Below are 11,640 nucleotides of genomic sequence, written 5' to 3'. Positions count from 1 at the left end.
TATTACTTTTTCTACAATTTTATTGTATCTCACAAGTATACTTCCTCTGGAAATAGATGACACTATAACATCATATGTGAAAGAGAACGTGGAAAGAAGCTTGGGTGTAAGTCCTTGTTCTGCTACTGTAGCTATGGAACAAATCATTTTCATATTTATGGTAAAGTCATCTGTTTATAAAATGAGGTTGATATTTTTCCAACATAGTTGTTGTGTCTATCATGTAAAAGTACTAGATATAAAGTATTTGTAAACTCACACAATACAAAAGTACTAGTCTCGTATTTTATTAGAAGTCAATTACATTCTGTCACTATCAGATGAACCTTTTCATTTAACTTTTCTTTTTTTTTCTTTCCCTTCTCTTGCTGACTGCATTTATCTTAGGCCTGTTAGTAACTTCCATGTGAATTATATATAGTTCAGCAGGGAAGAGACCTAAGATGGTCAGCTTTGAGCAGCTGTAGAAATGTTGATATGTAACTAACTAGACAGTAAGCAATTCTGTAGCATAGTGGCTAAGACACTTGCCTGCTAACCAGACGGCTGGCGGTTCAAACCCATCAGCCACTCCTCGGAAGGAAGGTTGGGCAATCCTACTTCCGTAATGATACTGCCTTGGAAACCCAAGGGGGGGTCGCTATGAGTCGGGGCCGACTCGATGGCACATAACAACAACAACAACAAGAAGCAATTCTGTTACAAAATTTCCAAAGTTATAGAGTATTTTAGTAAGCTATTTTCTCGTTTTGAAATATGTATGATTCGGTTCTGAATAAAAAGTTCAGAGAGAAGAAATAAGCCTTTGTTTACTGTGTTTCCAGGTAGATTAACTTTTTTTTCCCTACATCCCTAAAAGACAAGTAATTTCCCTTGTAATTTCTTTTTTCTTTCTTTTTTATCCATCTTTACCCTATTTAAGAACAATGGTGAAATTCAGGATGACGATGAGATGCTTCCAAGGAAGGTAGTACTGACTGAATTTAGGTCACTGGTGGTTAGTAACTCAACCTCCAGAAACCCATCCATTGTAAATAATGATTATTGTCAACTGAAGAATTTCAAGAAATTCAAAAAGGTAGGTATTTCTTTACATCACAAGAGGGCAGTATTTGAAATGTTTTTAGAAATACGGTTAGAGCTGTTATTGTTATTGTTGTTATGTGTCATCGAGTGCTAAATAGTAATAGAAGTAGTTTATGTTGATTACTGATAATATTCTTCTGGTTAAAAAATTACTCCAGAAAGACATGATCTGATAGTTAATGGATATATTAAACACCCAACATGAAATAAACTTTGTCAAGACTGAATTCTTTAAAGAATACCACTTACCTGGTTTTCCCCACCTTAAGTACCAGGCTTCTAGCTGTGCAAGACTATGGCTCTCCCAGTTCTAGTACTAATCGATGACTACCTGAATAGGTTCTTTAATTCAGGACTTTATGAAGATGGTTAAAAGTGATTGAGCACATTAAATAATGAGAACTATAGACGTGTAAAAGGAGCTCTGGTGGTGCAGTGCCTAAGGCATTTGACCGCTAACCAGAATGTTGGTGGTTCAAATTCACCAGCTGCTCCATGGTAGGAAGATGGGGCAATCTACTTCTGTAAAGATTTACAACCTTGGAAACCCACTGGGTGTCACTGTGTCAGAATTGATTCAATGGGAGTGAGTTTGGTTTCTTTTTTTTTAAAAATAGACATTTAATATACATGTATAAATCCATACAGTATTGCCATCAGACCTGAGTTCCTCCTCACTGAGGAAATAATGATGATTTTACCAATATTATTAAACAGCTAGTCCTGATCCAGTTGGTATTCTTTTGTTTATCCTTTTCCAGTCTCTTCTGAGATGCTTGCTACTTGCTCCAGACTTACTACTGTTGTCCTGTGCTTATGCACTGATTACAATATACTAGTTATTTCAAAAGTAATTTTTGTGGAAGACTGCTTTTCTGTATAGTTTGTATGATTCTTGCTGTGATTATGAGATATTGTAGTATGCTTTCTCTAATGTGAGCATTTATTAACATTTTCAAAGTTAATTTTCTGCTACTGTGACAGTGTCTAAAGGATTCTGGACTTAATTTGACAGGAAGAATCTCTCCTACTTGGAGTAGAAGATGAAACTATCTCTTACTTGATATATTATTTTATACCATTTGTTCTTTTTCATCCCACATCTGTCACTCATGAGTTGCAAAGGGGGATTCGTGCTCTTATATTACAAAATCTCATCGTTAAAGAAATAAAAATTCAAAAGACATGCTCGTCTATGTAGGAGTTCCTGGATAGAGAGGGAGAACAATGTGGAACAAAACTCAAAATCATTTGAAAAAATAAAAGGGAGACTAGGTTTGCTGGTCTGATAGAGCCTGGTGGAACTGGGTGGTCCCTAGCCACCCTTCAGGTCTGGAATTGAACCCACACCTGTGGCTTCCAGCCAAACAAAAGGCAGGCATATGAGTTGAACACTTACCTGAGGTAGATACACTCCTTGGAAAGAACAATCATGGAGAAAGAGGGGCTTTTTATACACAGGAAGACAGTTCAGGGGGCAGGAGTGCATAGAGGGATGGACATGGGGAAGAGGTAACTATCAGGAGGAAGTGGGAGGGGAGCTGTTGCATGGGGTAAATTGTAGTCAATGTCATGAGACAACGTGTGTGTGAACTGCTGTATGGAAAGTGAATTTGCTCTGTAAACTTTCACCCAAATCACAGTTGGGAAAAAAAAAAAGACATGCTCTTTTTCATTAGTTAAATCACAAAAGGAAAAGTTATAATATTCTTTTCTGTCACAGGAGTGTTGTATTAATACTACAAAGAAGTATAAAGTAGTACAAAGATCTGGAGAGTATTTAGGAAAATTGTTTGAACTCTCAAAATTGTTCATATCTTATGACATTTGCCTTGAATCTATCAAAGAAATTAAAACCAGAGTGTTTATAGAAAGCTCTTTAACTGGATTGTCTCTGTAGTGAAGGCATTTGACTAAATCTCTAATCCAATGAAATGGCTCTATTTGGACTTTTAATATACTGCTTAGTGATGAAGACTAAGTTAATATTCCCTTTCCATTTCATATACTAGAATTTTAAAAGTATGTCCCATAAATATTAAGAATTTATTACTTACTCTCTAAATATAATAGTGAATGTGTGATTTATTTTATTTTTCACGTCGAAATTTCCTTTTTATAGCACCTGTTTGTTTATAAACAGTTACACATTCTCTTAAAAGTATAAACTGTTGCCACCTTCAACATCTCTTGCTAGGGGTCACTAAAGTTTCCAAAAAAATAAATTTTCGTGAATGCTAGAAATGGCTTAATTATAAAATCTTTAGAATAAAAAGTAGTGCTTTAACTTAGAACATGTACATCCACCTTGAGGTGCTTTAATTGCTAGATGTTGAGCTAAGGCCATTTTTAATAAAAACTCCAAATTTAAAATCTTCAGTTTTTCCTACTATATAAATCTCAGTGTCATATCTAAATCTGGATATAATAATAGATAGAAAAGATTAGGGCAAAACCAAAGGGATCTTTGTTGTTTTGTTATTTGCTATTGAGTTGGACCTGACTCATAGCTCTCCTTGAGTTTCCGAGGCAGTATCACTGTGGAAGTAGATTGTCCAACCTTCCTTCTGAGGAGTGGCTGGTGGGTTTGAACCACCAGCCTTCTGGTTAGCAGTCAAGTGCTTTAGGCACTACGTACCAGAGGTCCTCCAAAGAGATCTAGCAACACAGTTACATCTCATTCAGTTTCATAGAGAGTGGAAACGTCTTTGGCAATTAGGTTATGCTTGATTTATAGTATTTGCTTTTTTAAAAATAATCATCTTCATTGGTACTTAACCTCATTATTTTTATTATTTTCCAGGTCACATTTCCTGGTGCAGGAATACTTCCACACATCATTGGGGGGTCAGACCTCATAGCTCATCATGCTCGAAAGAATACAGAATTAGAAGAATGGCTAAGACAGGAAATGGAGGTTGGTGGAAAGTGAGGTCCAGAAACTTACTGGAATTGTATTTTGATCCCATGTGGTGTTTCCTTAGAACAACTTCTTAATACCAAGTTTAAGATAAATGACCCAAGATTAATTGTTCATTTAGGAAAACTGATTATAGAGCATTAAGATTAATCTGCACCATTTCATACAATTCTTTAAGAGAACTCTAGATTTATTTTGTTTAGGAAAAAATGTGTGTAAAATGGGAACTGAACAGTAGAGTTAAGTTTATTTCTTAATGTAAGAGAAAATTAAAGACTTTTAACTACAAATATGTATAAAGTAAGTAAAAGATAACAATAAAAATATGGGCACACACTCATGGAGGTTATTAAAAATATATCAGTTACATAGTATATACTGGTCATGGCTTTCTAAATCTGGGAGTTTTCTTTTTACAATTCTGAACATTTCTCATCATCATTTTCTCATATATATCCACTCCTCACTTACCGACATTGTTGGGTTCCAGAGACCAAGTCATTATGTGAAAATTGGTGTTATGTAAAAGTGGAGGATGATTACATCATCGCAAAACTGCCAGATTACACCATTATCAACTGTCAAACCACTGAGAATCGTGGCCCCAGAAAGCTGACATACAACTTGAACCATCACAGCCAGTGTCACTCTCCTCACATCTCATCATTCGTTATAGCCAGACACACATTGTAATGCGCAAAATATTTGGATAGATGTTTTACTATTGTTGTAAAAGCAAAATGTGAGATAATGAGGTAGTCAGTAAGGGAGGAGTAGCTGTAATGCCTTTCTCCTGTTTTCTCTGTTACCACCTCTGGAACTTCAGTTTGGCATAACTTAAATTTTACTTTCTCCTGTTTTCTCTGTTACCACCTCTGGAACTTCAGTTTGGCATAACTTAAATTTTACTGTCTTCTCTATGTGTCATCTTTTCTGTAGTCTTTGTTTCTTAGTAATTTCTTCAGTTTGTCTTCTAGTTTACTAGTTTTGTCTTCAAATATCTGATTGGTATTCCATCTAGCCACTGAGTTTTAAATTCAACCTCTTGTGTTTTTTCATTTCTAGAAGGCTGTGTCATTCTTTTTTAATCTCCTTTCTTGCTGACATCTTAAGCTACTTTTTTATGTCTTTAAGTGTATTGAACAGTTATTTTATATTCTTTGCCAAGTAATACCAATACCTAAAATCTTTGTGGATCTGTTTCTCTTAGTTCTTGTATGGGGTGCCTTGTTTCCAAGTATATATTTGTGGTTTTCTAATCATCTCATCTTTTTGTTCTTATCTTATTATTTCCATGTTCCCCGTGTTCTAATTTTTTTTTTTTTTTTTTTTCCATTTTGGGTTATTATTCCCTGCAGACTGGGTTCTTCATCTGTCTTGCATGTTCTGTTCCAACATCTTTTTTTTTTCTTTCATATATAGAGTAACTTGGCTGTTTTCTTCTATCTTGCAGTTGTTTAAAGTAAGATTCTGTCTGCCCTGTGAAGCATCAAGTGCCATCTTATGTAGGAATTAGGTTCTAAAGCTCATTTAAGAGGCAAAAACTTAATGTAGTCAGAATTACTCCTAACCCTCTCAGCTTGCCCTTAAAGAACAGAATTACCTTGGGGCCTCACTGTCAGCATGGCAGCCTGCTCAGTCAGGCACATTGCTGGTTCCATCTAGTTTCTGTTACCTGAAGATACTGAAAGGGGAAGGGATAGGCTCATGTGGAACTATGTGCAACTTTCATGGAAAAGCAGGACTGGCTTTCTCCTACAATTTTAATTAAGTATCTTATACCAGGGTATGTATCCCATCCTCCACAGAAGATAATGTAGCATTTTAGGTTGTTTAACAAATTCATATGGCAAAGGAGAAGATCATAGCTGGAGTTTATAAAGATACACCCAGCATAGTATTTTGCTGACATACCTTTGGAGATGCTTTAAGAGTTTGGTGTGTATTTAAAATTACTTGTGGGAGAGATAATTCAGCAGCAGCTTCTTAGTCCTGATTTGGGATTGGGAGGAAGGGAACCAAGTCACCTGTGACTTGCCCTGGTTTAGGTGGGGTCTATATTGCCCTCTCAAATTCTTCACCAATAGTCTGACTCCTAAGCACTGAAATTTCATTGAGAAAAAGATTTCTTGGAAAAAATGTTTAAAAAGTAATAACTAGCAATATATAAATTGGTGTGGCTTTGGGGAGGAGATGACTTAGAACATGGTTTTAGCAGGGGACTTTTGCAATAATCTTGACATGAAGTAGAAATAGTATCTGTTGGGTAGCAGAAATATTGTAGAGGCAGGAATGAACTCATGGGACTTGGTAGCCTGCTAGATATAGAAACCTCAGACATTATCATTGAGCAAATATTTACATTATTTTAATTTTGACAGGTGCAAAATCAGCATGCAAAAGAAGAGTCTCTTGCTGATGATCTCTTTAGGTAAAGTTTAATTTCAGCTTTCTCGTGTGCCTTTGAGAGATGTATATAAAATTCATTTCTTTTCTTAAAAGTTTCTTTTGTCTGGATAAAGAGATACTTAGTCCTCTTACCTAAAGAATTTTTTTTAAATGTGTTTCTTTTTACTTTTTGATTATCTCTTAATTGTTGTTATGTACCGTCGAGTTGGCCCCGACTCACAGCGACCCCTCCTTAGGTTTCCGAGGCAGTATCACTACGGAAGTAGGATTGCCCAACCTTCCTTCCAAGGAGTGGCTGGTGGGTTTGAACCACCAGCCGTCTGGTTAGCAGACAAGTGTCTTAGCCACTATGCTACCAGAGCTCCCATCTCTTAATTAGGTTTAGTGAATATCGCCCTGAGGTTTGAAAGTTGATTCAGATTTGCTGAATCACAAGGTACTTAGAATTTCAGCCAAGAAGGTCCCTGAGTCGGGTTAATTTGGCTGATAAATTTGTGACATTTTCAACACTAACAGAATCATGAATGAATGAGTTTTGAATTAAAGCAAGTACAGTGCCAGACTGTTTGCTTAGTTTTAATTGGTACATGCTTAAAAACAAAAGGCTAGATTAGTATTTTAATGCAGGTTTTTGTGAGAAGTTTTAGAAGAGTTACAATAGGTGATTACAATTTCTGATTTAACACGTTTTTAGTATTCATTCCTGCAGGCCCGAAAAACTTTATAACAACTTACATCTCACTACTCATAAAATAGTTAATTATAGGTAAATCGTGGCTTGGGGAAGATAACATTTTCCAAACTTACTTAAAGGTAGAACCAAGAAGTACTGTATTTTTTAGTCTATTCTGTAGGCAGTTTGATTCTCTAATTTCATTATTGACAATATGAATTACTGGTGAAGATATTGGCAAATATTAATTTTTCATAAGCAGTCAAACAAGAATATCTGGTTGCCCAGCTACATTTGGCTCGTTGCTTTAGAAGCAAGTTTTATACAATGGTCATTAAATTTTAGGTTCTTTTTGTTCTTTTGTGCAAATTGTATACCATTTTGTATTATGTGTACATGTGTTTGAAACCAAAATTAGAAGTATAAATACAGACTGATTTTTCAGCTGTTATTTTCATTGATTATTTTAGTGTTTTACAGGATTTTTGTTGTTATGTTTTGGTTTTTAGTAAATGTTCATCAAAGGGCTAAAGGGAAAAATGTCAGTGCTTAATATCTCTGATCCTAAGGACAAAATTGTCATGCTCATCCTATTTTCCAAAACATGAGACTGTATTTTGAAAGCCTTTTATATTTAAAAGTGAAAAAGAAATGTCATAATTTATCTAGATGTCATTTAACTCGATCTCTTCCTTTGCAGATATAATCCTAATGTAAAAAGGAGAAGATAACAGAACTTTTTAAAAGCCATGCGAAATATTTTCTAGCAAGTATTACTTCATGCTTCCTGGGGTACATGAATATAGTGTATAGAAGATTTAAATTACAAATATTTTATGGGCTAAATTTGTTAAATAAAATGCACAAAATTCCATTTCTTTTGTGTGTGAAAATGAGTATCATTTGCTCTTTTTTTCACACTTTGTCATTTCATCTCTCGTATTTTTTTAAGAATTTTTTACTTATTGAATAGTTAAAATAATCAGCTCAGAATTCTCTAAGTGCAAAAGGATAAAGTCTCCCTTCCACCACTATGTCCTATCTACTGGTTTTCCCTTCCCCTAAAGGAATCCATAGTGCCTGATTTTGCTGAGTCTTTCCTGAGTCTAATGCATAGTTAAATTCCCAGGCAGAACATATACAGGGCTGTGCACCTTGGTCTTTTTCACTTAATACATTTGAAGATCAGAGGCATATCAGAACGTTTTCTTTTCATTTTGTTTCTTTTTCATTATGGTGTAGCCTTCTCTGAACTAAAATGAATTTCAGTGATGAAGATGTCACCCACATGTAATTCTAGTATTGGAAACAATATAGAAGTAATAAACAATATTGGAAGACAATAAAGAAAATGTTAGCAGACTTACAAGTGTGATAACATTAGTCAGTGATTAGTAATTAGTCTCACCAGAATGTAGAAAGCCTGTACTTCTTTTTGATGGTATTATTCAGCTGGAGTGCTTTAAATTTTGATAAAATCAAATTTATTCATTTTTTCTTCTTTGATTTTTTTTCTTTTGTATCCTAGATATTTTACTCAGTACTAACATTATAAAGATATTTTCCTAAGTTTTCAAGTAGAAATCTTATGTTTACAGATACTTCCTGGCCTACGAATGAGATGTGTTATAAGTGTATCTTTAAGTCGAATTTGTAGGTAAGTCAGAACAAGTACATATGGTTCTTATAGTGTCTATGGCATTTGACTGCTGACCAGAAGGCTGGCAGTTCAAACCCACCAGCCACTCCTCAGAAGACATACCACCTTGGAAACCCAAGGAGGGGTTGCTATGGTTGGAACTGACTTGATGGCAGCGAATTTGGGTTTTTTTGGTTTTAGTGCAAGAAAAGCCTTGAACCCTTTTCAGTGATTCAGAAACTGCACATGCAGCAAGTGAAGATGATAGTGCTAAAGAAATTGTTGCCATTAGGGGTTGTTTCAGTCATTTCAAAGTGAGGGCAAATTTACACAACATTAAAGGGCCAGTACAGGTTGTCCATAAATGAGATATTAGTAACTCAGGCATATACTGTGTATTAACCCACTGTTGTCAAGTCAGTTCTGACTCATAGTGACCCTATGGGAGAAACGAGTATTGCCCTATATGTTTTTCAAGGCTGTAAATCTTTATAGAAGCAGACTACTACATCTTTCTCCCACAGAGTGGCTGGTAGGTTCAAACTGCTGACCTTTTGGTTAGCAGCCAAATGCTTTAACTACTCTGCCACCAAGACTCATTTTGTATGTGTGTATGTGTGTGTGTGTGTGTGTGTGTATATATATATATATATATGGGTGGGAGCTCTGGTAGCATAGTTCCTAAGGCACTTGACTGCTCACCAGAAGGCTGGCAGTTCAGACCCACCAGCCACTCCTCAGAAGGAAGATGGGGCAATCTGCTTTCATAGTGATACTGCCTCAGAAACCCAAGGAGGGATCACTGTGAGTCGGGTCTGACTTGATGGCACATAACAACAACAACGTATGTGGGTATATGTATATGTATACACTACACACACACATACACACACACATAAAAACCCAAACTCACTGCCATCAAGTTGATTCCAACTCAGAGAAATCCCCTTTGGGTTTCCAAGGTGGTAAATCTTTATGGAGGTACATTGCCCAGTCTTCCTTCCACAGATTGGTTGGTGGATTGGAACCACCAGCCTTCTGGTTAGCAGTCAAATGCCTTAGGTACTATACTACCAGATCTTCTTATATATATAAGCTCATACTTTACACCATACTCAAAAATTAATTCAAAAACAAATTAATTCAAAATGGATTGTGTATATCCTTGGAGAGAACAATCATGGGAGAATAGAAGGGCTGTGTATGTACAGGGAGACAGCTCAGGGGACAGGAGTGCATGGAGGGTAGGGCACAGGAAAGAGGTAACTGTGGGGAGGAATTGAGGGGAGCTGTTGCATTGTGGTCAATTGTAGTCAGTGTCATGAGACAAAGTGTATGTGAGCTGCTGTATGGAAAGTGAATTTGCTCTATAAACTTTCACCCAAATCACAATTTTTTAAAAAAAGAATGGCTTGTGTGTATACATACATACATACATAAATACATACATATACATTTATATATCCATGATCCATTTTGAATTAATTTTTGAAAATGGTGTAAAGTATGAGTCAGAGTCCATTTCCCCTCAACCTCCATATGGGTATCCAGACATTCTAGTTGAAAGAACTATGCTTTCCTCGTTCAGTTACCTTGGCAACTTTATAAAAAAATCAGTCTATTGCTGGACTCTGTCTTGTTACATTGATCCATTTGGCTATACTTATATACTCCTATCATGGAGTCCCTGGGTGACACATACAGTTAAGGGCTTGACTCTTGGCCAAAAGGCTAGTAAATTGAACCCTCCCAGTGGTGCCTCGGAAGACAAGCCTAGAGATCTGCTTCCAGAAGGTCACAGCCTTGGAAACCCTGGAGCAGTTCTGCTCTGCACACATGGGCTTACCAGGAGTTGGAACTGACTCAACAGCAACTACCACCACCACCACCACCCCACTCATCCCACCCTGTCTCAGTCACTATATTTTATAAAAAGTCCTGAAATTGGGTACTGTATGTCAATTTCTATTTTTCACAATTCGTTAGAATTTTATTTGGGATTATATTGGATTTTAAAAATCAATTTGGGAAGAATTGACATCTTAAAATTTTTGATCTTCTAATCCATGAGAACATAATGTATCTGTTCATTTATATGTAGTATTGTTTTGTAGTTTTAGTGTAGGGGCTTGCACATCTTATTTTAAACAATTTATCTCTGAGTATTGAATGTTTGCTACTAATGCAAATGGTATTTCTTAAATTTTAATTTTTCCAATGATTTATGTTTACATATGGAAATACAATTACTTTTTGTGTATTGAATTTTTATTCTGCAACCTTACTAAACTCACCTGTTTTGGTAAAATATTTTTTTGTAAATTCCGTTAAGATTTTTATACACACAATCATGTCATCTGTGAATAAAGACAGTTTTTCTTCCTTTTCAGTCTGTTTTCTTTTTCTTACCTTATTACATTGGGTAGGACCATCAGTAAGTGTTGAATGTTGAATCCTTTGTTCTCTCACAAGAATTCTAATTTGTTGCATTTTTTTTATCCTATTTTTGGTATCTGCTTTTTGGAGAGCATGGACTATTGCCACACTTCTCCATTTGGACCATTTTCCTGAGGGGTTAGTTCCACCTCATTCTGATTCCATCTCTGTTTTGTAAGACCTGCAGTTTCACAGGCTGCCTGGACATCTTTAGCCTCAGAAGGCCTCAAAGGCCTGAATTCCCTTGCTGTTACTAAATATACCTCCCCTTTAATATGTTTAACTAGTGCTGTCTTGTCACAGCAATCTACATCCGTAAAGATTTACTGCCTCAGAAACCCGGTGGGGGTTGCTATGAGTCAGAGAATCAACTCAATGGCAGTGGGTTTATCTTGTCACAGTGTTAAGGTCATGGCTAAAAAAACTCTTAGTTCTCTTTTATAGGCAGTTTGCTAAGCCCACACCCCTAATTATCAG

The 11,640-nt window shown here is 36.0% G+C and overlaps 1 protein-coding gene across 1 annotated transcript in view; it reads left to right on the top strand.

Annotated features, from left to right (window-relative positions):
- Positions 1-7,819, top strand: part of NBN (nibrin) — a 66,341-nt gene extending 58,522 nt beyond the window's left edge. The window contains exons 12-15 of the mRNA XM_007948753.1: positions 923-1,078; positions 3,890-4,003; positions 6,388-6,437; positions 7,789-7,819. Of these exons, the coding sequence (XP_007946944.1) occupies positions 923-1,078; positions 3,890-4,003; positions 6,388-6,437; positions 7,789-7,819 (351 nt within the window). The remainder of the gene's footprint in view (positions 1-922; positions 1,079-3,889; positions 4,004-6,387; positions 6,438-7,788) is intronic.
- Positions 7,820-11,640: the final 3,821 nt, after the last annotated feature.

Source organism: Orycteropus afer, unplaced genomic scaffold (assembly GCF_000298275.1).
Source record: "Orycteropus afer afer isolate SDZICR_OR568_19922 unplaced genomic scaffold, OryAfe1.0 scaffold00222, whole genome shotgun sequence".
NCBI classification, from domain to species: domain Eukaryota; kingdom Metazoa; phylum Chordata; class Mammalia; order Tubulidentata; family Orycteropodidae; genus Orycteropus; species Orycteropus afer.
Note: the sequence above shows the minus strand (reverse complement) of the source record. Positions and strands in the feature narration are given on the sequence as shown.